Source organism: Centruroides vittatus, unplaced genomic scaffold, assembly GCF_030686945.1.
Source record: "Centruroides vittatus isolate TY-2023 unplaced genomic scaffold, ASM3068694v2 contig_7, whole genome shotgun sequence".
Taxonomy (NCBI): Eukaryota; Metazoa; Arthropoda; class Arachnida; order Scorpiones; family Buthidae; genus Centruroides; species Centruroides vittatus.
In genome coordinates, this window is record NW_027122442.1 from 2,626,934 (window position 1) to 2,654,528 (window position 27,595).

Here is a 27,595-nt window from a genome sequence, read left to right on the forward strand (position 1 = left end):
ATTTATGTAACAGAAAAAAAATATTTAAAAACATCACCACAACACAGTGTGTTGTATGTATCAATGTCATATAATATTTAACAATAACTTCAATTGTTGATTCCAACATTTAGGCTCAAGTGAGCAATACTACTCTCATAAGCTTCTACAACTCTCAATTCACTTCCACAGTTTCACTGCATCATACTTAAGACCATGTTGCTGTTTAATTTTTTGGACCATTATTTTTCAAATATATCCCCTCCTAGGATGGTAATTATTTGATATTGAGTGGTGTTGATGTTGGAATCAATGATCGCGATGTTTTGTAGATGTTCTGACATAATAAAAGGTTGGTGGTGTTGTTGACCCCTCGGGGAAGGTGACCTCATTTCACTCTCCCCTTTCCAGCGCTGACCTTCCGTGAGTCAAGACTGTGTGCACTCTTTGTTCTTTTGTTACATAACCGGTTATGCTAGTCCAACTGCCTTTTTGCAAAAATAACTTTTGAGCAAATTCCTTTTCTGAGTTACTGGGCGTGCTCCCACTTTAAATGCTTTATCCGCTTCACATTCTTCATTTGATGAGGTCTTCTTGAGTGTTCTTCGATTAATTTATTATGTACTAACTCCTGAGTTATATCATCTTCTGGACGAGTCTATAGTGCTGTTATTAAAGCTATAGCTGTCTGGCAAGCTACTAAGTAATAATGCTATCTTTAATTTCTCAGCTAGAGTTTCTCCCAGTGCCATAAGATGATCAACCATTTCCTCCATGTTGGCCAAGTATATCTCCATGTTGCTGTTTTCTTCTAGTTTTAAATTGCAAATTTTCTTCAATAGGTAAACTTTATTTGATAGTGTAGACTTAACATGGTGTTTCCTTATGGCTTCCCAAGTTCCTTTAGCTGTAGTTTCCTTTCTTACTAATGGCAGTCGATTGTCTTCCATCAGGAGGCCTATCATGGTGCACGCCTTTCCGTTCTTTGTTAACCAAGATGAGTCAGGATCCGAGGGTATTTCCTTTTGTATTACGTCCCATAACTTGTCTTTTATCAACAGTAATTCCATGTTATATTTCCAAATGTGATAATTGTTGTTGTTCAATTTAGTGATGGCAACGTAAGTTTTATCCGCCATTGTGAAGTCTCTTGTTCTCACCGAATATTCTTCTTACGTAAATCTATTTAGTTTATATTATTCCTTGAATTTACTTTTATCTTTTCCTTATGCTTAATTATTTGTTGCCGTAACTGGGCCCATAACCTGTTAGACTTGGTGCTTATCAGAAAGATTGGTAAAAAGGCAGTTGGACTAGCGTAACCAGTTAGTGATGAACAACACCCAGTAAAGGAATCGTATGTATTGTATCTGTAAATCTTCGTCCGATGGCGATAATTATAATTAATTAATTCTTGAAGACAAAGTCCTTCCCAAATTAAGGGATCACCATTTATTGTGTTCCGGACATTACATTTTTGGCGACTGACCTTTCCTTTCAGGCTACTAGCCGCCAAGCATTCCTTTAAAAACACAAACATATAGCTAATTAAAAATATAAACATTTTTAACAAACAGTTACTAGTGATGTACGGACATCATCTATTCTCCATCATACCTTCTTGGGGTTGTTTCGGCTTTTATCTACAACGAAATAGGCGCTGGTAAAATGTAGATGAGGAAAGCTGCCCCCTGGTGACAATACTTCAAAATTATGTCTGTAAATCTTCGTCCGATGGCGATAATTATAATTAATTAATTCTTGAAGACAAAGTCCTTCCCAAATTAAGGGATCACCATTTATTGTGTTCCGGACATTATTAAAAATGTTTATATTTTTAATTAGCTATATGTTTGTGTTTTTAAAGGAATGCTTGGCGGCTAGTAGCCTAAAAGGAAAGGTCAGTCGCCAAAAATGTAATGTCCGGAACACAATAAATGGTGATCCCTTAATTTGGGAAGGAATCATATGTGTGTTTTAAGACAGGAACACAAAACAAGATTCATCAATGGCACATAGACTCGGGAGCTTCGTCACATGTGTTGTGAGAAGTATTTATTCACAACCATTAATAGTAAACATATAGAGAGAGTAATACTAGCTAATGGTCAAGCCCTATACACTGAAGGTAAAGGCAATGTAATGATAACCTGCATGGATGAAAATAACAAACAACATCAAATATATATGAAAGACACGCTATATGTGCCACAACTTAAAGGAAATTTAATCTCAGTCAGAAGACTAACGACACTAGAGTTTACCATAAAATTTGAAGGGAACATTTGCTCTATCCAGAAAAACGGAGTAACAGTAGCATCGGCAACAGCAAACATGTTTGTATGAGCTTGATAAATCACATAAAGCGCTTACAGTGGTTAATGATATGAAGGAATGAATCCATTTATGGCATAGAAGATTAGGGCACCATGACATGAACTCCATAATTTTGATGCAGAATAAACAATTGGCTACAGGAATAAATATTCAGAAATGTCGCATATTCAAACCTTGTGAATATTGCATCGAGGCCAAGATGACTACTAAAAGTTTTCCAAGGAAATTGGAAACCAAAACCTATCAATTACTTAAATTAATACACACTGATGTATGCGGACCAATGCAAACAGCAACACCAAGAGGCAACAAATACATTTTAACCATGATAGATGATTACAGTAGGTACACTGAAATATATCTTCTTAAACATAAAAGTGAAGTACCCAATAAAATAAAGGAATATGTTGAATATGTTAAATATGTACAAACAAAATTTGAAAGAACTCCTCAACGAATCAGATCGGACAGAGGAGGTGAATTTTCAAGTACCAACTTAAAGATGTTCTTTAAAAATGAAAGCATTCTATGGGAAACTACGGCACCTTATTCCCTGCAACAAAATGGAGTAGCAGAAAGGAAGAATAGATATCTGACAGAAATGACAAGATGCATGTTAATTGATGCTCGATTACCGAACAAATACTGGGGAGAAGCGGTGAATAGTGCAAATTACCTACAGAATAGATTAATTACTAAAGCGAGCAAAACAACTCCATACGAAAAATGGCATGGAAAGAAGCCAAACCTCTCACATATAAGAATTTTTGGATGCTCAGCCTATATTATTAAACCTAAAGATCGAAAGAAACTAGAACCTAAAGCCACAAAACTAATTTTTGTAGAATACGAGAGAGCGTCGAAAGCTTATCGATTAATTGACACAAAAACTGATAAGATAACAATAAGCAGAAATGTTCACTTTCTGGAAAACGTCAAGCACAGAGACTCCGAAATCAATATACACGATGATAATGAAAATTCAAAACAAGTTACAACAGTTGATAATACGAATTTAAAAGAAGAATGCAACACGAAAACAAGGGAACAAGAAATGGAAGAATCTGGCATACATTTAAGGAGATCGGAAAGAACTACTAAGGGAGTACCTCCTATAAGGTTAATTGAAACAATAAATTTATCAGTGACAGAGGATGCAGTAGAACTGAGAGAATATAGCGAGGCAATCGCAGGCAAACATTCCAAAGAATGGAGCGAAGCCATGAATCAGGAAATAGCAGCCATTAAAAATAACGGCACATGGAAAATTACAAAATTACCTCCAGGTAAAACTGCAGTAGGAAGCAGATGGGTATATAAAATTAAGAGAGACGAAAACAATAAACTTAACTGTTTTAAGGCTCGTTTAGTCGCTCAAGGATATGCACAAAAGTATGGCTTCGACTACAATGACATATATGCCCCGATGATCAAAACTGCCACCCTTCAAACACTCCTAACTATAGCCGGAATTAAGAACATAAAAGTTAAGCATTATGACATCGAAATGGCTTATTTAAATGGAGACTTATCACATGAGGTATACATGAAACAACCTGAAGGATATGAAGAAGGATCACCGGACATGGTTTGCAAATTATTGAAAAATATATATGGCTTGAAACAAGAAGAAAATGAATGGAATAAAAAATTCAATGCAACATTGCTATCTAAGGGATTTAGAAGAAGCATGGCCGATCCCTGTCTTTACACCAGAGGCCATAAAAGATGTTTGTATTTAGCAATTCATGTAGATGACGTAATAGCAATGGCCACAGATGAACATACGTTAACCTAATTTGAAACTGAAATGAAAGATATGTTCAAAATCAAGAATTTAGGTGACTTAAAATATTATCTGGGAATACAATTTGAAAGAGACGAGAACGGAATATTTTCACTCCACCACGAAAGATATATCAAAAATAAATTGCGAGAATTTAACTTATCCGATTCAAGACCATCTAATATTCCTATGGATACAGGATACTTAAGTAGAAATGAAATGCCTGATACAGTCAAAAACAACAATGTATACAGAAGGGCTACTGGATCTTTATTATATCTAGAGACTAACTCGCGTCCAGATATTGTGATAAGTACATTGATATTAGCGAGAAAAGTAACAAAACCTTTGGGAAGTGATTGGGTGGAAGTAAAAAAAAATCTTTCGTTATCTGAATTCGACAAAAAGAAGAAACTTAAATTAGAAAATATCGACAGAGAATTAGAACTTAAATGTTATGTAGACGCCGACTGGGGAGGCGATCGTATAGACTGCAAATCGAACACAGGATATTTGCTCTTGCTAAAAGGAAGTCCTATCCATTGGGTCAGTAAAAAGCAACAGTGTGTAGCACTTTCGTCCACCGAAGCAGAGTATGTAGCCTTGGCAGAAGCTACTCAAGAAACTGTATGGATAAAATGACTTCTAGAAGAAATAAATCTACCGATCACAACACTTATCAAAATATTCGAGGACAATCAAAGTTGTATACGACTTTTAGAATTAGGAAAAGCACAACAATGCACGAAACATATCGACACAAAATACCATTTTGTACGCGATTTAAAGAATTTGGGAGAAATTACTGTAATTTATTGTCCGAGTGAACGGATGACAGCTGCCTTGTTAACAAAGCCGCTAGATGCAAATAAGGTTAATAAATTTACTCGCAATATCGAATTGTATTAACAATCAATCGTTGAGGGGGTGTGTTGGAATCAACGATCGCGATGTTTTGTAGATGTTCTAACGTAATAAAAGGTTGGTGGCATTGTTGACCCCTCGGGGAAGGTGACCTCATTTCACTCCCCTTTCCAGTGCTGACCTTCCGTGAGTCAAGACTGTGTGTAATCTTTGTGCACTTTTTGTTCTTTTGTTACATTGTGGCCGTCAGCCATATTTTATTTATATGTATATATATAGTTCATAAGTTGTAAATACACATATATTTTCTATCTTCCTTCTTCCTTCATTTCCATTCTCTTATTTCCGTTCCTTTATTTTTTGTCTAAACAATCTAACCGTTATCGCTGGAGGGCAGGATTACCCCTTCTAAGAACTAAGGGGGAGTGTGAACAAAAGAAAAGAGGAAGCCCTGAGGACTAAAGGGTAGAAGAACGACCACTTTTTGGCTGGACCTCGGAGGGAACAGACGTCGTAAGCAGTGCTCCAGATTCGAGAGAGAGTGGAAGAAAGGAGACTGCGGCCGAGAGAGAGGACCTGCCAAGACCAGAGAAAGGAAGAGGTACGAGGGTCTATAGGACACTGGGAGAATTGGAGATCCTAGACATCGAACTGCTGGTTCAGTAGAGACAGAAAGGAGATCACGATTGTGAGAACACAAATCATTAAGGATATTGACTAAACCACTTGGACCCTGGGTACTGTGAAGATCGCGAATGTGGTACACAAAGAAACTGGTATAAATATTTACAACAGGATCTTTTATTCGCGTATATAGATACAGGAAGGGTTGTGGGATGCCAGCTATAATATCTCTATCTCCAACACAGGTAGTATTAGTACGGAACCCGACAAAAATATAATGATATAAGCCTCAGGTCTCGTGACGACTATTCCGATACATAGATAATTATTTTACAAAGGGCGATTACAAACGTATATAGACCTTAATTCTAAACTTATAATTAATTACAACTAATGAAGAATGATAGAAGAATTTATGACAATAAAATAACTGATAGGAGAAGAAAAAAAAAAGAATGGGTACCCAACTATTTTGGTGCTAATGCAATGAGGTGCACATAACGGTACATATAACGGTGTAGATGACGAATCTCTTCTTAATCACGAGAAAAAAAAACAGTCAACACTTTCACTACACATAAAGTTCTCTTTGTCTTCACCCACGTGGTCTCGAAGACGTATTCGGGAGCTTTCTCGTTCTCGTCTTTCCTCCTTCAGCTCTGACTCAAAAGTGACTCTTTGTCTTGGTTCTACCCCTCAGGGCTGCGTACAGTCCTATTGTCCATAATGGGGTCAATTATTGTTAAGCCGTTAAGCACCGGTCAGGGAAGGGTTCCAGGAAGTAAAGATAATATGAATAGGAAAGAGAAGGAAAAATATATTCTAAGTTAAAATAAAATATAACTATATATTATACAAATGGCATTTAGCCACATATGCCCCCCACGAAACAGTCAGTTACCGTAGTGTAACCTCCGGTAATCGACTTTTTTGTTACGAAGATGGTAACTGTGGGTGGGGCCAGGCTTGTCACTACCTCCCTTACAAAGGTGTTGATAATCGTCCAAAGTTGTATCTTCAGATTGTTCTTTTTGCTGGTGATCTTGAACTGGAGCGGTTGGAGTATACCGGAGGTAGGCCAAAGGAACATCGTAGTCCTCTGTCTCACTATCCTCTACGTCACTAACAAGAGGGGTTGTCTTGTCATTTCTTTTCAAATTATGTGACTTTACAGGAAAAAAACATGGTTTCAACCTGTCCGAATGGACAGCAAACTTTTCACGGCGCGCGTTACCCTCTAGTTCAACTGTGACGGGTCCTAAGATACGAGAAATTCTAAAAGGTCCCAAGTATTTGGGAGAGAACTTTCCATGTTTCTTTGTAGTGCTTTTTCTCAACAACCATACCCTCTGTCCTGCTGCCCAGGTGCTATAACTACGGCCATAATTTATGCGTTCTCTATTAAGGGAATTCTTTTGCTTGCCATACGCGAAAGCGTTGTCACGTATAATATTCAAACGGTCAATCCATTTGTTTTTCTGGTTTTCATCCCCATTGATCATAGTATCATTACTAGGGAAGGTCCAAGGTAACCGGGGGTCGTAGCCATATAAGAGGAAGGACGGAGCCTCTCTAGTGGAAGCGTGAGTTGTATTATTATAGGCAAAGGTCGCAGGGTTAACGAATAAGTCCCAATCCTTATTGTTGCCGCCCGATATGCGGGAGATGACGCTACAAATGGACTTGTTGAACCTCTCACACACCGAATTTGAGCATGGACGATAAGCAGTCGTCATGTTATGCTTGGTGTGCAAAAGCTCACAAGTCTCACGGAAAATCCTAGAAGTGAAATTACTGCCCCTATCGGATATGATGACCTCTGGGCAACCGTAACGGCACACAATGTGATTGAATATAGCGTCACTAATAGATTGGGCTGATTGATCCTTTATAGGGACCACCTCTGCGTACCTAGTAAATATGTCGATGATAGTGAAGAGGTACCTATTCCCCTGTGGAGTCACACGAAGGGGGCCAACGATATCAATGGCTACTTTTTGGAAGGGAAACTCTGCCGTTTCAGTCTGTTGAAAAGGGGCACGATGCCGATGCAAATTAAATTTTTGACAGGTTATACACTCTTGAATAAAATGGCGGACTAAAGTGCGAACATTACGGATATAATAATGGCGATCAATTAGGTTGGCAGTTCGCTCTACACCAAAATGACCTGCGACATCCGAGTTATGAAAGGCCTTAATAACTTCGCTAACCATATTAGGGCCGACACAAGGTCGCCTCCAATGACGTAACCTGTATTGATCAGGCTTAACGTGAACCAATACGTTGCCTTCTAACTGAAATTCAGGTTGGATGCCATCGAAAGAATCCACGGGTTCGAGTGTACAAATTTTTTTTAGATTCTCCTTCATTTTAGAGAAAAACTTATCCTGATCCTGAGACTCGACGACCCTCTCCCAGAAACTACGATCCTTAGCGCTCACATTACAATCTTGTGTATATCCAAACTCTCCAATGGGAATCTCAGGGCGCGAAAGCCAGTCAGCAACCGGGTTTAAATTTCCCTTGATATGACATATATTATAACTATAATCAGATAATTCGATTGACCAACGCATCAATCTCTTGTTGTGATTTTGCATTGTTTTGATATAAGTTAACGGCTTGTGGTCGGAATAAATATTTACTTCATGGCCTAGGATGATTGGTTTAAAATGTCGTAGGGCTAGTATAATGGACAGACACTCCTTTTCAATTGTCGAATATCTGAGCTCTGCCCCATGAAACTTTTTGCCGAAGTAACCGATCGGGGCAAATTTTTTTATTCTCATCTGTCCCAGAACAGCGCCAGCACATAGCTCCGAGGCGTCGGTATATATATGGAAGGGTTCAGAGAAATCAGGGTGAACAAGAACAGGGGGTTGAGTTAATAAAAGTTTGAATTTTTGAAAGCTATTGTCACAATGATCATCCCATTTGAACTTTATACCCTTCTTAGTTAAATTGGTAAGGGGTGTTGCGATCTCTGCGAAATTTGGAATGAAGGCGCGGAAAAACCCAACCATCCCCAGGAAACTCCTAACTCCCTTTACATTTACAGGTGGGTTGACATTAAGAATGGCACTTACATTTTTTTTGTCAGGGAGGATGCCGTCACGTCTAATTATGTGACCTAAGTACGAGACCTCTTCTAATATGAATTTGCTTTTACTGGGGTGTAATTTCAAATTAGCGCAGTCCAAGATGCTTAATATCTTATCAATAAGGGTAAGGTGTTCTTCAATAGTTTTTGAAAAAAGGACGACGTCATCTTGAAAGACGAAGCAATTTATTCCAATAAATTGGCCGAGGAGCTTAGTCATAACATACTGAAAATACCGGCCGCTGTTTTTTGCTCCCTGGGGTAAACGGCACATTTGATACTTTCCCCAGGGAGTGGAAAAAGCAAATATAGGCCTCGCAGAGGGGTGAAGGGGGATCTGAAAGTAACCAGATTTTAGGTCGAGGACAGAGAAGTATTGGTTGCCATGAAGCTTGCTAAGAATTTCATCCACTCTGGACAGGGGAAATTCCTGGGGGCGAGTTACTTCATTGATACGTCTCAAATCTAGAGTCATACGCAATTCCCCGTTATCTTTCTCCACGACATGGATTGGGGAGTTCCATTCTGAAGTGCTTTCCTCAATGATCCCTGCTTCGACATAAGAGGATATTAACCTTTTGAGCTCCTTTAAATAGCATTCTGGGATCCTATATTGACGGACGTTTATGGGGACTGGGGTCTCGATAATGGGTAGATGTTCAAAATCTTTCGTGCCTTTTAACTCAGATATATCGGAAGCGAAGCAGTGGGGATGTTTCTTAAATATGTCAATAATTTTGGTTCTAACATCTTCGGTAAGCCCTTCTAAATTTGGTAATTTAACAGATACAGAGTTGGAACAGTTCAGTGAGTTACTAGAGGTGTTTAATCGTTGGGAGGACTCCTTCCTAAAAGCATCGTTAACCCTTTCCAGTAGTTCAGGGAGTTTAGATATAATGTCAACCCCCAATATGCCTTCATACTCCAAGTTCTCAGGAAACCTTATATAAGCGATATCTATAGGGCAAGTAATACACAAGAATTTTATTTTAGTATGAAGGAGGTATTCGCAACTATTCACCGCACCGCTAATACCCCTAACCCCGAAATTAGCGCTCTCAATGCTCAGGCCCTCTAATATTCTTCTAGGAATGGCCTCAACTATAGTCAGATCACATAAAGAATTTTCGGCACCAGTATCGACTAAGAACCTTACCTTCCTTCCGAGACTGGAGCCCTCAATTATGGGTAAACCCTTTTTGGAAATTATGACATCAGGGGTCAGATTAATTTCGGAATAGAGAGTATGGTCCTGACCTTCACCATACTCCTTGTTCAGTTTAAATAAATTACGCTTATTTCGGGTAGGACAATTCCGGGCGATATGGTCATGTTCACCACATATGAAGCAAGCACGGCGCTCGCTACGATTAGTATTTCCTTTTTGCGTTTGAATTAATCGGTTTACAGAATCAGCTAACAACTTAACTTCCTCTTCCAGGTTCCTTATACGATCTATTTCGTGCCCTTTTTCCTCTCCCGGTATATCTTCTTCACTACCTTGATTGTTAGGAGGATGTTGGGAAGCGATGTTGATGTTCCTCTTGTCAGCTGAATTACTACACTCAGCCTCGATCTGCTCCTCGTTTTCTGCGAAGTCAAACGCTTCCTCTAATGTTTTAGGATTGCGCCTCAAAACATTGGGTTTGATTCGATTACTCAGTCCTTTCACGAATCTTTCCAAGATAACATTGTCCCTCAAAGTTGCCATATTGTTATTTACTTTAATTGTCCTGGAGAACAACGTTTTAACGCGAATTACATAGTCCGTAACTGACTCGTTAACACCTTGTCTAATGCTCATAATTTGATCGATTACATTCCTTTCTTTAGGGGCCTTCCTTTCGAAACATTTTACAAGATCGCGTTTAATATCGTTAAATGAACCTGGGTATTGTTCGAGGAGGCAAAAAAATGTATTTAGGGGTTCCCCTTTCAGTTTTGCCTGGAGGACAGCTATCTTAACGTCGTCGTTCCACTCGGCCAGACGTGATATGTTTTCCACTGTCTGAAAGAATTGTTGGATGTTAACGGAGTCATTCTGGGAGTTCGAGAACGTGGGGATCATCCCCAGAAACCCAGTAACCACAAGAGGAGGATTGGATGTGGTCATATTGTTTGATGTAGTTGTCTCGACAGGACAGTTGGTCGCCATAATACCACAGACCTTTTTACAATAGCAAAAAATAATACAAAGTCACAGATCGGGCTACTGACCGAATAAATCACCGTCAGGATAGAGATAAGTTCACAGTCGAATTGGACCATTAATACTGGCATCCTGTCGCGGACGCCATTGTGAAGATCGCGAATGTGGTATACAAAGAAACTGGTATAAATATTTACAACAGGATCTTTTATTCGCGTATATAGATACAGGAAGGGTTGTGGGATGCCAGCTATAATATCTCTATCTCTAACACAGGTAGTATTAGTACGGAACCCGACAAAAATATAATGATATAAGCCTCAGGTCTCGTGACGACTATTCCGATACATAGATAATTATTTTACAAAGGGCGATTACAAACGTATATAGACCTTAATTCTAAACTTATAATTAATTACAACTAATGAAGAATGATAGAAGAATTTATGACAATAAAATAACTGATAGGAGAAGAAAAAAAAAAGGAATGGGTACCCAACTATTTTGGTGCTAATGCAATGAGGTGCACATAACGGTACATATAACGGTGTAGATGACGAATCTCTTCTTAATCACGAGAAAAAAAAACAGTCAACACTTTCACTACACATAAAGTTCTCTTTGTCTTCACCCACGTGGTCTCGAAGACGTATTCGGGAGCTTTCTCGTTCTCGTCTTTCCTCCTTCAGCTCTGACTCAAAAGTGACTCTTTGTCTTGGTTCTACCCCTCAGGGCTGCGTACAGTCCTATTGTCCATAATGGGGTCAATTATTGTTAAGCCGTTAAGCACCGGTCAGGGAAGGGTTCCAGGAAGTAAAGATAATATGAATAGGAAAGAGAAGGAAAAATATATTCTAAGTTAAAATAAAATATAACTATATATTATACAAATGGCATTTAGCCACAGTACTTTCTATCTGCCTTTCCATCTTTTCTTTACTTTCCTAGGTCTATCTGTTTCCTTTCCTTATTAGTTTTAAGATAGCTATAAGGTTAGTTTTAAATTAGTCATTAAGTTTAGTTTTTAAGTCGGGTATAGAAGTTATGTTACGCGCACGTGTATCATCGCTTGTACGCGAATAAGTGGCGACCCCCCTTTCCCCAGCGGGAATACTCACATTGGGATCTTATTGTAAATACAAAAGAAAAGAACAGTGTTCCGGGAGTAATAAAGGATTATTTAATTGTGTACAGAAGTCGTTTTTTGTTCATATTTGTAACGTTTATTCGCGGACTTACAATTCTCTCGGTACGAACAACCACAACATAACCGGTTACACTAGTCCAACTGCCTTTTTACCAATCTTTCCAATAAACGCCAAGTCTAACAGTTGAAACAAGTTTTCTAATTGACCCAAGTTAATCTGCCATTGCTAAAGTTGTCATACGTTTGAGGCCTTTACACAAAGAACCTTATAACAAAATTGTGCATGTGTGTTTTTACGATGACAATAATATCCTTAAATAATAAAACATTTTTCTTTATAAATACATTTTTTAAATATTCACTAATTTTTAAAAGCATATTATCTCTTTGCTATGTAATTTTTGAAAACCCATGTTCACACTAGAATAAATTTCTTTAGGAACAGTTCAATCTGTATTTGTGTATATGGAGGCTTTACACCTGCATCTTGTTGGTTCTTCCTCTCCTTTAGTAGAGGGTTCCCAAAGTAGTGGAGAAAACTGCAAGAAAAGGAGAGAAAGCCTTTATGACAGATATGGTTTTCAGCATCTGTCAAATTTGTTCTAGCAATTTTCTGCAATATATATGCAAGCAGAGGTTATCTAGATAAAATTAATTACAGTACATGGGAAAGAAGATATTTGATATGAGTGAGTTCCAATGAAGCAAATTTGAGTTTTAAAGATAAAGTAATGAACAGAACTCCAAATTGAAAAAATAAATATCCTACATTAAAATAGTTTATTATTAAAAAACTAAAAAACAAATTCAGATTTTAACTTACAAAATCAGAAAAACCATTATTTGTTGATTTACATGGAGGTTTTCCAACTTCCTGATATATTAAAAAATCTCTCCTAAATAAGAAAGAATACATTAGTATTTATAAAATTGATTTTATTAAAAGCTAGAATTATCATTACCTATATATATGAGAGAGAGCATTTATTTCTACATGTCCTGCACATTCCTAAATTATAATTATATATTGTATATTTAAGTTTTATGTAAAATCTAATTATTTATTTAGACCTACCTTAGGATTCTTTAAATTTTCTAAATATTGATCAAAAGGACCATAAATAAACTGCAAAAAGTCAAATCATTGTTAATAAATTTTGTTGTTTAAAATCTTATCTGATGTATTTTATATACAGTATGTAGTACATTTATATTGCCTTTTTACATTATTTAATGTGTATAAAAAAAGTGATAAAATGTGTGATTTTACAATTAAAAATATATTATTAAAAATTTCACAGAACAAAATATTTATGTATATACTTATTGTTTTCAAAAATCTTCCCTAGTAGCTCAATCTAATGCCTTAGTTTTATAACATTATTTAGTTAGTTTTAAAGAATTTGCTGAAGGTTTTAAATAATAATGTGAAAAAAATAAAAATAAAAAAAGCATAAGTAGTCTGTTGTCTTATTTTTGATATTGGTACAGTACAATAATTATATTTTTTTAGTTCAAAAAATGTTTATTTGTTATTGACAACAAACAGAATTGATACAACTAAAAGTTCTTGAATTTATCATTCAAGAACTTTTAAGTCAGAATTAAATTATTCTATTTAATTCTGACTTAAACTACTTAGACCAAAAGATCGAAATCCCTTCCAGGACTCCGGCCGTGGACTTTTCTTATTTTGACCATTTTCTGACTTGTACTCTTTTTCCCTGGCAGCCTAGATATATATACTATTATAAATCTTTAAAAAACTGTTTATTCTTTCAGATATTTCTCAGTTGAGTGAATTTTTTTTTAGTAGATTGCTGTCTTTTAAAATGTCATAAAATTTTTCACAAGAATTTGTTAAATTATATTTTACACACAATATGGCTTTTACAGTCTCGACACTTAATTGTAATTTATCAGAAGTCCACACTTTATTTATGGTAGGAAAAACATATTCAGTTGCAGCATTAGTTCCTGGTAAGGCCTGTGCTTATTCTACAATTTTCAATGCATTACTGTTTGGAACATAGAAATATTTCATCAATTTGAAACAAACTAACCATTTGCTCTCTGTTGAGACTTTTGCCAATGCCCAAGATTTAACCTTTTGCTTATCAATATATTTTATTAATAATGATACCTCATTAAAAATATCATTTTCAGAAACATTACTATCTGGAAAATGTTGACTAATGTGATCAAAGGATTTTTGCACATCTTCCCAATTAAGTTCTTGTTTTAATATAACTCAATGAAAATGTACAATTTTATTGTAAATCCACTCTTCTAAATAATCTAAGCAGTTACTATAGGACTTTTTGATGTGATTCATGAAATCTGCAGGATTTATTCCACCTTGTTCTCCTAACTGACATACTATTATGGATGGTTAATGGAAGAAATTATTTTCTAACTGCTCTTGATACTGAAATTTTAAGACAAGATGCGACAGAGGAGAGCTCTGTGCCATGTAACATGCAATGAACAAAATGTTCGCTTGTTTGGGACAACCTGTGATCACACGCTGTTCCATTGCTGCAGCTGTGTATCCCAAACCATTTTCTGTTGGTCTTTGCAACGAACACAAAGGGTTTTGTCAGCGCAGCATTATTTCCGATATTTGTGCACACCTTGGTACTGATACATGTGATACAAAATGATCTTTACAGATCTTAAATATAAGTTTATGACACACAATTGACAAAAATTTAATCTTTCCAAAACTCAGCACTTTTTTAAAAATGCAGTGGGACGTGAGACAAATTGTTAAGAATCGAGACTGTCCCACTGAAAGCAGGACAGTCTCGATTCTTAACAATTTGTCGATTCTTTCAATGTCATAAATCCAATTTAATGTAAGGTGACCAGTGTCTGGTCACCTTACATTAAATTGGATTTATATGACTTTTGTATTACCACTGGCATGTTTTGACAATTGAATTGTTGATGACCTGGTCATTGGCAAGGGGTAGATACAATAAAATTGCTGACCATAAGGTAAATTACTTCCAAATATGTACTGTACAACCCACTTCCAAACAGTTTGGGTATTTTGTTAGGATTTTTGAGTATCATGAACAATTAACTTTATAAAATCTTGACATTTTAGTTGTCTTACTGTTATTTCTGAGAATAAATTAAAACTTAGTTATAATACTCAAATAATGAGTTTATTTTTTAACTTTGGTATAAAAATCATTAAATCTTTTTTTTTTGAGTAAGGCTAATGCCTCCATATCTTGGCACCCCTAGATGATTGCCTAGGTTCAACTAATGGTAAAAGTAGCATTTATAGTCATTATCAGTTTGAAATGTTTGAAATTATTATTTAAATTACATTAACAGAATTTAAAAAATTATTTTTATGAAATAAGCATTAGAATAAAAACAATTACAATCAAAATTCAATATTGAATCAAATAATTTTTTTCAATTTTTGGATAAACATAAAAAAAGTTAACAGTTTAAATTCAATTAAAATCTAAAGGTTACATTAAGAATTTCAGATTAGTGTTTTAACTTACATCTTCATATATTTTACGATTTTTATCCAAATACTGTACACAGATTTTCCTCACTTCAAAATGGCAACTCTGAGTGTGAAAAACCTAAAAAGAAAAATTTTTCTGAACTTTGCAATTGATATATCACAATTTATATAATTACTGATTAGTGATCACACAGTAGATAAACTATAATAGCACTTACAATTGAACCAGGAACATATTTAAGAATAAATGAAAATAGTGGTCTAAAACTCATTTAACTTCAATAAATAAACACACACTGGTCTAAAGACCACGTGATTTAGTTCATCAACAACCATTTGTTAATCAAAGTGGACTTCTCACGATTGGGAAAGTCAATGTGTAGAATCCAAGCACCAGGGCTTGATGTCAGAGGGACCTGGATCTAGAGGAACCCTTGTGCAGGCCTACAGGAGAAAGGGCACTTTTTTGCTTTGTGAGCAAGAAAAAAAAATGAGGAAAGAAATAGATCCCAAAAAGTGGCAAGGTGTTATTATGAGGTTTGTTGCAAAATGTATGTAGATTGACAAATGAAAAATGTAACAATAACTAAGTGACAGTATGATCAAACCAGTGTGGGTAATGTCACCCTCCACATCTTAACAGTCGTAACGAACCCCAGGTGGTAAGAGTTATTACTTCCTGGAACGGGACTGGACTCACCCCGTGGGACCTTTTGGACAGTCAGTTGCCTTTTGTTAGCCACATCGTCGAGTCATTTAACTGTTACGTGAGCAGAAAATAAACTTAGTTTTTATTACTGTTCGTCTCATTCGTTTTAATCGTGCGCAGCAACAAAAAGCAAAAGTAGTAGCAGCAAAAACACTACACCAGGTATTTTATTTCACATATATTAACAGGTTCTTTTGGATTCCAACTCTGCAGTAATTTCTTACAACATGACACCAAACAATAATTCAGGGTACAATGACAAATATACAGTGACCAAAAACTATAACTAATAGTACTTACGTACTAACTTAAGAAATAGTATAAAAAGCCACGTCCCCAAGGACACGTTGTCTTTTTCCAGGGTGTGAAAGAAGATCTTTCAGTAGGAAAAGAAAGACACAGTTCTTAGTCGTTCTGAGGTATAACAAAGTCTTTCCACCAAAGAGACTGTTTTCCCTCAGTGAAAATCAATGGCCACTTCCTACCAAACACTGATTGCCTTCCCTGAGATTAACCCTGACATTGCCTTTCCCTGAGGTTACATTGGTCTCTTCACTTGGAGAAAGCTCAACAAACCAGACTGATTCTGCCTACTGCCAAAACCACTGAATTCTCCAACAATAGATCCCTGCATCACATAGGACATCATCCAAATAGGACAGCAGAAAACTGAGCTCTTATACACATTCCCTTCAGGAGCATCATCGATTGGACTCTCTTCAGAACAAATGGATGTTATATAGATTACTCCTGGTGAAATTTTGGGACTGAGTGTATATCTGAACTGAGGGCACAGAGACAAGTTCAATGGTACCCTACTTTCAAACCAGAAACGAAAAATAAAGTTATCATATTTAGGATTTCTTGCCTTTAAAATGGCATAGAATGCATTGTGAGAGTTTTTCACTAGGTGGCACTTTCTGATTCTTTATGCATATTGTCCCTATTAAAAAAGTATTTCTTTATCTTTTGGTGTATTAGTCACTGATGAGAATTGTTCGATGCGGATGAAGAAAATCCAGCCGGAATATCAATACCCTTTCTTTTATTTACGGATATATACAGTAATGTGTAATACAGTATAATTACAACTTGACGTCGATCGAGGTTGGAGGTTGTTCGTGTTGATTGCCTGTTCAAAACATCCGCTTTCAGTAGTTGCTGGTCAGGAAGTGAGTGACCAGTTCAAAGTTCACTTTTTCCTCTTTTCTGCGCCCTCTATCGGTCCGAATCGACACATTGCCGACGGGCGCCACAATCTCATCATGTTTAGTGATAATCAAACTTTAACAACTTACATCATGATTGGGAGTTGCATTGCTCTCTCTGCTAAGCCTATTGCATGTTTAACAGGCAGTCCAACAAGCTGGCCATATATTTTAAAGACACATTGGCAAAGACTAAAGAAAACTGCCCACGTAAAAGGCCAAGAAAACAGACTGTACACTCACCTTCAACAGAGGCAGATGTTGATCCATGGGCACATTGATCGTCTGCATTTGGAGTAAGTTCTTTTCACATGCCCCGCACTCCTCGACCTCGGGGCCTAAGGCCCCTCAGCCATCGACATGCTTGCAGTCGGCTAGAACTGCACACCGCTTTTGCGGCTTGTCCAAAAAACTTAACCTACCCCTACAGGAGGTGACCGTCCCTAGCTAGGCTAATAGAAAACCTTTTATTTCACCTCAATCGATATTCAAGGCTGCAAGTCCACATGTGGTTGGATTAAGTTAAATACACTACCATGGAAAACTCTAAAATGTTATAGAATGCATTGTGAAAGGAAAGAAATTGTAAATATGATAACTTATTTTTTCTCTCTGGTCCAAAAGCAGGGTACAATTGAACTAGTCTTGGTCCCCTCAGTTCAGATATACAGTAAGGCCCCGCTTAACGTGGGGCATGCGTTCCTAGACGACAAAGCGCTAAGCGAAATAGCATTAAATGAGACCATTTTAACAGAGTAAATAGGGATAGGGGAACACACAACCAAAAAATAAGCAAATTTTACTATAATTTTAAGTTATTTTTATATAAACTTTTGCATAATAACATATGTTAAATAACACAAACATATAGGCACAGAAATGTAATTTTTTGCAAAATAAAGTTAAGAGCTCACACCAAGTTTAACTGGGTTCTGGTAGAAAATTCCACTGAGTTCGGCGTTAAACTAGTTCCTTTTTTTAACACTAGCACTTTCGACGAGTTTATAATCGTCGTCTTCAGGTGAAAAGAATGATTTTCAATTAAACCACGCATGCACCGCTCGCACCGTAGATTTAAGAATTCGAACATGTCAACATCTTTTTGCATGTTCCTAACGGAATTACCGGATGCCTGTTTTGAATTCAAAAATTCTGTTCTCTTTAGAACATTCTGCACGTTTGTTTTTAAAATCATTCTTTTCACCTGAAGACGACGATTATAAACTCGTCGAAAGTGCTAGTGTTAAAAAAAGGAACTAGTTTAACGCCGAACTCAGTGGAATTTTCTACCAGAACCCAATGTAATTTTTTGTGACAAAAGGTCCTGGCTCTTCTGAAATTCTCATTTTTTGTGATGAAGTCATGTAGTTTCATTGGCCGCTTTCTTTTTCTTTCCTTAAGCAAATGTCAGTAGCACGAGATTGCATCCAAAACACCTCATTTTGCTTTCGCATTCTATCAAAATCTGGATCATTCAGTACAATTTGATCAATAATTTCGGTTATTGTTGTCAAATTTTTACTAAGGAAATCCGTAGATAAATTTTTTGGGTTCTTTGTCTTCAGAATCTCTATTTTCCAGTTCAACACGAATTCCTTGTTTTACCAGTTCTTGAAGGTCGTCGTTGGTAAGGCTCTTACCAGAAACCTGCAGTAACTCCCCAATATCCTGCTTGTCTACATCTCCTGTATTGATTAAGTTGACAATTTTGTCAACCTAATGATGCAGCAATAGGCTCTTCGATGAGAATTCTTGGATACCTTCTGCCATAACTTCTTCCAAACTCTGTTCATGCATTTATCAGTTAATTCTTGCCAAGCAAAGTCGACATTTCTTATGGCATCCATGATGTTATATTTTTTCCAAAATTGCACAAAACAAACATAGATTTAAGGGAAGTACAGTGCTACGACAAATTGCCATCTTTCGCTGATTGGTTCGTGTTTGGGAATAATTGTATTATATACAAATCGATGAAATACTGCGTTAATTTGAATCAGTGTATATTTTGAGCGTTTTTTAGGCATCAAGCAGACCGTGTTATATTGAATCAGCGTTAAGTGGGGTCTTACTTTACTCCCGGTGGAATTTCGGGACTTTGAGTATAATCTATACAACAGCCGAACAGATAATTATAAATGATTCTGATTTTAAATAAATGCAATTGTCTTTGTGAATATGTAAATTTGTGTCAGCCACCACTATCTGCATAAGGCTCCATCCTCTCACATCATCCTGACAGAAATTTAAGAGCATTGACTAACTAGCAAAATAAAAATTTTTCTCCATTTTTTGAAAATCAAAAATCTTTAGTGCTCTAATAAAAAAAATCCGATTCTACGTAAAAATTTCAACCTTTGCATTAAAATGTTAGAGAGATGACAACCTTAATTAAATTTTTAAAACACTTCCAGAAAAATTATAAATTTGAGAAACCTAATAATCTAATAGAGATTAAAATTGTTTTTTTCGAAGTACGGTACTTTCCTTTCAAACCCCTCACGATTACCCTTCTCACCCTGAACTTCAGGTGTCAATGAACTAGTCCTAAAACTTTTAAAAAATTAAAAATAATTGTAATTTAATTGTCAGAGTCGATAGACATACTAGTCCAGGGGTGGCCAACAGTTTTTGCCCCCGGGCCGAATTGGAAAGAAAAATTTTTTCACGGACCGAATGAAATATTAAAATTAAATCATGTTAAATACAAAAAACCTGACCCGGGCGGCAGGTCAGGTTTGTTCGAACAGAAGTTCCTGACGCATGCGCAATGTCATTTTACAATGCGAAGAATCAAGTAAAAAAAAAGGGTCGACGGCAGGTGGCGCTGTGCGTCACACGTCAGCATAAACAGAGTGACATGGCGGAATGGCAGATGAGTTTCAGTGAGTATGGGGTCTTTCGTTCTTCAAATAGTGTAAATTTATAACAGACGAATACAAAAGTTGTAAATCTCTACAATGGAATTTTTTTAAAAAAATGAAGTAGTATCTCAAATCATCCATTCGACCAATTATTGGAAAGTTAAGTAACTAATATTGAAAAATTAATCGCAGGCCGCATAAACCCATTACGCGGGCCGTATGTTGACTATCCCTATAAAAGTCTCTGAGCTACCAATAGCGCTAATGCTACAGAAGTGGCGTAATAAATATTTCTGCCACTTAGAGAGCTGCAATCGCTTTGCGGCGCAAGTTTGGCTTGAGCATAGGAGGCGTCAGCTATAAACGTTTGAAATTCTTTTAATATACAAAATTTTCTTGTTTTTAACCAGATATTGTTGCTTTTCTCTTTTTTAAAGGACTGCTTATAAATACTATTTTAATTTGGTTTTGAATATTAATTCGATGGTGGATAGATCGCGCTTTTTACACATACTTCTTTCAAAATTTTACCTATTAGCTAATCTGATTCAAAGCAAAATTTATAAAATGAGCTATTTCCATTCCACTAAAAAACTTAAAACACACTTTAGTTTTTGGAAGCAGCTGTTGTTTTCAAATCAGCTTTCTGATTTCCGGAAATGAAAATATTCTGGTAGAGATATGAAATTAACTATCAATTCCATGCACCTTTCTTTTTACTTTTACAGGACGAATTTAAAAATTATTTTGGGACTAACTGTGAAAGACTAAGTATTTTTGTATTCACAATACTCATTTGTATACAAATATTTTTATAATATTGAGATAAGGAAGAGTAAAGAGAGTGTTTATAATGTATATGTATTAATCATAAAAAGTTACATAGTCTTACTTAATCATGCAGTTTATTTATATGTACACATATAGACAAACTGCATGATTACACGCTAATTGTTTAGCTTTACGAAACTAGCTATGTCGTATCCAGTTGTATTATTAAAGCCTCACACTTAGGCGAACAGACTTCTGCGCCAACGCCGAAGAAGAAAAAATCCGCCTGCATTATAAGTTATGGACGTGCGCACAGTAAGCAGCCGAGTGGCAGAAGCAGAGTTGCACGGGAGGAAACCCATGCTTCTCGTCTTCCACCTCGAACCAACAAAATTACTGACTGAGATGTCCAGCTGTTAAAAAGGCCACGTTTTTTTTATGCAGCGCTCGAGAAGAGCTTTACAGCGAACACACTGTAACCAGTTTTTAAATGCAGCGCTGCAATGTAGTGAACCGTTTCTAAATGTTTGCTGCAAGAAATCGCTGTAGCAAAGATAAAGCAGCTTTTACGTCAGCCGCGTTTCTTTATGCAGCGAGAGTGTAGCGAAAATGACGTCACAAGCAGCTATCGCTACACATCGCTGCATCATAGTTTAGAAACACTTTCTGCTAGAGCTAAACATGGATGCCGTAATCTATCCTTTAATTCCACAGTTACAGCCAAAAGTAGCGTTTTAGATAAAGAACTACAATATTTAAATAAAGAGAGATAAAGAATTGAGCATCTCCCTTTCCGAAAATGTGAACGAAGTAAAGAAATAGAAGACGTATAATTATATTTAAAATATAGTATTTTCTTATTCTTTAGATAAATTTTATAAAATGACTCTGAAAGTTAATTCTTTTTAATCTTTACATACTATTTTTATCAACAGTCACTTCGACTTTTTTATTTTTACAGCAGAATATCATATTATACACACAAGCGTCCATTTTGTTTTACACGTGTAGCGGACATAAAAGTTGCTTTATCTTTGCTGCAGCGACCTCTTGCAGCAAACGTTTAGAAACGGTTCGCTTCATTGCAGCGCTGCATTTAGAAACGGGTTTCAGTGTTTGCTGTAAAGCGTTTCTCGAGCGCTGCATGAAGAAACGCGGCCGTCCGCTAAACGTGTAAAGCAAAATGGACGCTTGTGTGTAAATACGATATTATGCTGTAAAAATAAAAAAGTCGAAGTGACTGTTGATAAAAATAGTATGTAAAGGTTAAGAATTAAATTTTATAAAATGACTGAAAGTTATATTTAAAATATAGTATTTTCTTTAGATAATTAAATATTGCAGTGAACTAGTTTTAAATTCGTTGTCATTGATAATTCTATATCACCTTTTTTAAAATTATTATTTTATATATTCGAAATGATTTTTTTATAGAAAATTAAATATTCCACTTTTAAATCATATCTAACTAATAAATTTAAACAGTATATACTGTATTACTTTATTATTTGTTTTTACGTTTTATTTTATTTATGAAAACATTTTTAAAATTTAAATACTATCTTAACAAGAAATAAAATGCGAGATAACAATCGAAATAAATTTTTTTTTCTACGAAAAAAGTATCGTCTGCTTACAAAATAGCGAAACTGAGCATGCGCGAAGTGACGTATTTGCTTTACCAGACGATACTGAGTAAGTTCAAACTTTTATATTTATTTATTCGGAAAATAATAAATGTAGCCGTTGTGATAAATGGGCACACTGTTCTTGTGCCAATATTGAAGAATACGACAGTTTAACCATTTTAATTCGTCCTTCTTGTATATAAAAATAATATGCCCATCTTACCCCATGGGTTGGGCAAGATGGTGTATTTACATATAATTTTAAAATATTAAATTTTCTTGTTTAAAAACAAGAAAATTTAATATTTTAATTTAAAAAAAAAATCTAAAAAATTTTTAAAAACGATTTTCAAAAATTAAATTTTGTATTATATATTACACCAAATGTTGTAGTTGCTGAGAATAAAAACATTATTGTTCTCATTAAAGTGGTTGCCATGTTACGACTTTTCAAACAACGTCCTCATCCTGCCCCACCTTTCCCTAATTACTTTTCATTTTTAAGTAACTTAATACGTCCTGCAACCTCCAAAATAATAATAATAATAATGCTGTGTAAAATGTGTATAAAAAAATTACTTTTGAGTTACGTAGAAAATTTCACAAAGAAAAAGTTTATTAGTTTGTTGGAAACTACTTAATTCAAAGGCATTTTTGTTGTAAGTTAAAAATTTGAAGAGAAAAATGAACTCAGATCAAACTTCTAAGTTAGATGGTAATTTTTGTTATTTAAATAAAACATAATACAAAATATTATTGTAAATTTTTATAATAGTATTTTAAAAAGCAAAAATGGTCAATACTCCGATCACTCAATTTAATTTTTATTTTAGTAATGAAAAGTCCTGCTACCGAGAATGCCCTTTTTGATTCAATGGATGTGGGTGGAATCGCCTTTAATGCATTTAAGAGAAAACGGATGTTGTGTTTTTTCACCTGTAGCCTGGTAGATTTCTAGTTCGTTTTCGAGATGTGTTGCAGTACTTCTTTTGCTGTCTAGTATTTTTCATTTGTCTACTTCGGCTACTTTAACAGCGGCATCAAGCTTATAGCCCGATAATTCGACAGTTCGTTTAGCTTTAATAATCAGGTTTATGAAGAAAAACTTCGTACTTGTTTAAGTTATGGCAACGCAACACTTGGGCGATCTGCCTAGAGGGAATGCCTTCCGGGAGGTTTTTAAGGGAAACTGACCCCCCCATTTATGTGAAGAAAACCCGGAAAACCACGCGGCCAGCGCGTCCGAGCGAAGCGGGAACCCACGACCGAACTCCCAGTGTTCAAGGTACGAAGACAGATTAGTTACTAGTAGGCTCAGTTGCATACTTCGTACTCGTTTGTATCATTGTCCAATTTGCACAACCTAGAATAATGCAGTTATTGAAGCTACTGGGAATGGTTAAAAATTAAGACAGCATAAGCACAATTATTCCAGATATTACAGCTTCTGACAAGTAAGGAATTTTCAGTCCTGTCACAAATAGGCTACATATTGATTATTGACAGTCTGGAACATGCCATAATAAGCAAAAATTTAAAAAAGACTAATAAGCATGTTTAAAATTAAACTGTCAGAATACATTTGTATTTATTATGGGTTAATAATTATACTTTCTATTTGCAAAATTTTCTCAACTTTAACACGAAATAAGAAAAAAGTGATTTTTTATAAGAAATTTGCGGGATAAAGAATTTCCCGGGTTAAAAAACAGCCGGGATTCCGTTGGAGAAACCCTACACAACAAAATGTAGAATTTAATCGTGCGCGTGATGTCTTTTCGAAATCACGGAAGAGTTTTGAATAAAAAAAAAATTTGCGGAACACCGAAATCACTAAGGTTATAAAATAATAATAATAATAAGCACGAACATATCTTTTTATTAAAAATTATAGATTACTGATTATATAACAGTAAAAAATATATTGTTTCTTTGTTTTAAAATTAATGTTATTATTTTATAAAATCGGTAAATAAAGTATCTTATAAAAATGGAAGTTTTTAAAATCAATTTTAATGCGATACCTGTGCAAAATTTTCCGTGGCTTCGTAGAGAGGGCTGGGTTAACAGCTTGGACAAAAGTCCTCAACACTTTATAAATGAAATTTTCTGAAATAACTATGATCTGTTGACAAGGTAATCAATTGTATTTCTTGTAAGTAAAATTCACAACTCGATGTATCAATTGTGTCAAATGCATTTCGTACCTAGTCATAATTTTCTATATTTCAGGAAGGAAAGGAACTTGCAATCTTTTCTTCCAACAGTGCTAAATGTTCTGTTTTAAAGGGAAATAATTCCCTCGATATTATTATTATGGAGCGAAGGAAACATATCTACTGCATTTTTTTGTCTGCTTTGTAAACTGCACACTTCGAACTTTACAACGCTAACGTTTCTTAAATTATAGTTTCCTGTTGTTGGATTGGACGGAAAGTTTAGCGTATTTTTAAAAGTTGTCGTTACTTTAAAAGAAATTTTATTTAAAACAACACAAAAGTTGATATTCATTAATTTTCCACTCGAATATGATATCCTCTTATTCATTAAAATAAAATATTTTAAAATAATTTATTTTATAGAATTTTCTTAAAAAGAAGATTAACGTAGATGTGCTATTTATTTATAACAGTTGTGAAATTTAACACTTTGTTGCTAATGTGAGATTATATTCTTTATTAGACGGGTGTTTTAACAATTTTACTTCAGATTTTGTTTGAATAAAATAAATTCGAAATGTCTTTTAATAAAAAGCATATTGGGCATTTATGAGTTTCGGAAAGGATATAACACCGTACAAACAGTAAATAATATTCGTAATGTGCACGAAACAGTCCGGCGCTTTCGTACTTTCTCGAAGCACTTGAAACAAGTTCGCGGAACATTAACGTTCCGAGGAACACCGCACACCGGTTAAGAACTATTGAATTATTATATTAAAACTTAATAGCACAACGTTTTTAAATATTAAAATTATTCTTTTGCTGTAAGTTCCGCTCCACCCGCCCTACACTTAACTTTACTACACAACGCGCATACTAGACTCTCCACCCGCACAAACTCTTATTTTATCGTTACGCAGATCATTGCCGTTATCTAGCAGTTATCGTATACATCTATACACCTGTTGATTCTGCTGAAAACAGTCCAACGCTCATTGTCGAGAAAGAATGTATTGGCAAGCGCCAAATCCGACAGAGGGCGCTCAAGATGGCTGCCGAAACAGGTAAGAAACCGACCATGTGTTTGTTCAATGCTGAGCCTAGGGTTTCTTATTTCCCGGTCTTTTGCTTGTCCCGGGATTCCGGGATAAAAGTGAACTGTTTCCCGGGATCCCGGGAAATCCCGGGATATAATAAATTATTTTTAAAATATAAAAAATATCTTGAAATCGAATGATAAATTACTTTAAAAAATGAAAAATAATGATAAGTGTTCTACAACCTCCAAAATCGTATTAATAATGATGTGTAAAATATGTATTAAAAATACCTTTGAATTACGTAGAAAATTCACAAATAAAAAAAAATTTGTTAAAGTTTGTTCGAAACTGCTTATAACAAAAATTGCCTACGAATTGAGTTAAAAATTTAAAGAAAAAAACTGAACTTTGATCAAACTTCTAACTTAGAAAATGATATTTTTTATTTAAATAAAACATAATACAAATATTACTGTAAATTTTTATAATGAGATTTTAAGAAACAAAGATGGTCGATACTCCGATCACTCAATCTGGTTCTTAATTTGGTAATAAAAAGTCCTGCTGCCGAGAATGCCCTTTCTGATTCAATCGATGTGGGTGGAATCGTTTTTAACGCATTTAACAGAAGACAGATGTTGTGTGTTTTTTCACCTGTAGCCTCAAAGATTTCTATTTCGTTCTCGAGACGCGTTTCAGTACTGCTTTTGTTGTCCACTTTTCTTGATCTGTCTATCTCAGCTTCTTTGATAGCAGCATCAAGCTTTTCAGCTAAAGTCATTGCAGATGAGCTTGCGACATCTGGTAGTTGATCTGTATCACCGGAAGTAGAATCAGTAGATACTTCAAAAAGACGATCTAACATCTGTTTTGCTGATAAAATTAACATAGTCTTGGTTGGTAAGGCTGGCAAACTTTTTTCACTTGGGAAAGTTGAAACTTTTCCATAATTCTTTCCACTATTGAGATATTGTATGAGGCCAGTCAGTTTTACATTTCTTCTCTCTGCTATGCGTCGAATAAACGACTCTTTTAGTCTTCTTGAAAAAGGCGTGTTTAGTTGATTTAACTCATTTATAATAAAAGAAAAAATACCTTCCGATGAAAGTAAAGTCGATCCTCTGTTGCCAAGCTTTTCTGCTCCAGCTTTTAATGGCTGCAGTGATGCCACGATGTCACGAATTACAGTAACTTCTTGTTTGTCAAGATCAAAATTGTCCGTATCTTTATTACAGTCAATGATTGCTTTCGATATGGATGATCTTATTTTAATAAATCGCTCTAACATGGCTAAAAGGCTATTCCATCGGGTTTTGGAATCCAGAAATAAGTGCAAATTTTTCCCATGTTCCTGTTCAACGTATTTTTGTAAGATGTTATTCTTTAAAAGTGATTTGCGAAAAAATTTTGCTATTTTTCTAACCTTATTAATGATTTGAGAACAGACGATTTCATTACCTAGTGTGTCATGTAATTCAAATGAATATACAGTGGTACCTCGACATACGAGTTTAATTCGTTCCGTAACCTTGCTCGTATCTCAAATTGCTCGTATCTCAAAGCAATTTTCCCTATTGAAATTAATTGAAATGCCATTAATCCGTTCCAGCTCCCAAAACACCACCTCAGTTGTTTTTGTTAAGTGTTTTTGAATAAGAAAAATGTATTTACAAGAAGAAACATTTGTTTATAAATAACAAATACATATTCTATAAAAACATAATAAAAGAA

The 27,595-nt window shown here is 35.4% G+C and overlaps 1 protein-coding gene across 1 annotated transcript in view; it reads right to left on the minus strand.

Moving 5' to 3' along the window:
- The window catches only part of LOC136980496 (OTU domain-containing protein 4-like), an 89,477-nt gene that overhangs the window by 55,495 nt on the left and 6,387 nt on the right, over positions 1–27,595 (minus strand). Inside the window, 4 exon segments of the mRNA XM_067276626.1 lie at positions 12,813–12,885; positions 12,952–12,998; positions 13,065–13,115; positions 15,517–15,600. Coding sequence (XP_067132727.1) covers positions 12,813–12,885; positions 12,952–12,998; positions 13,065–13,115; positions 15,517–15,600 — 255 coding nt within the window.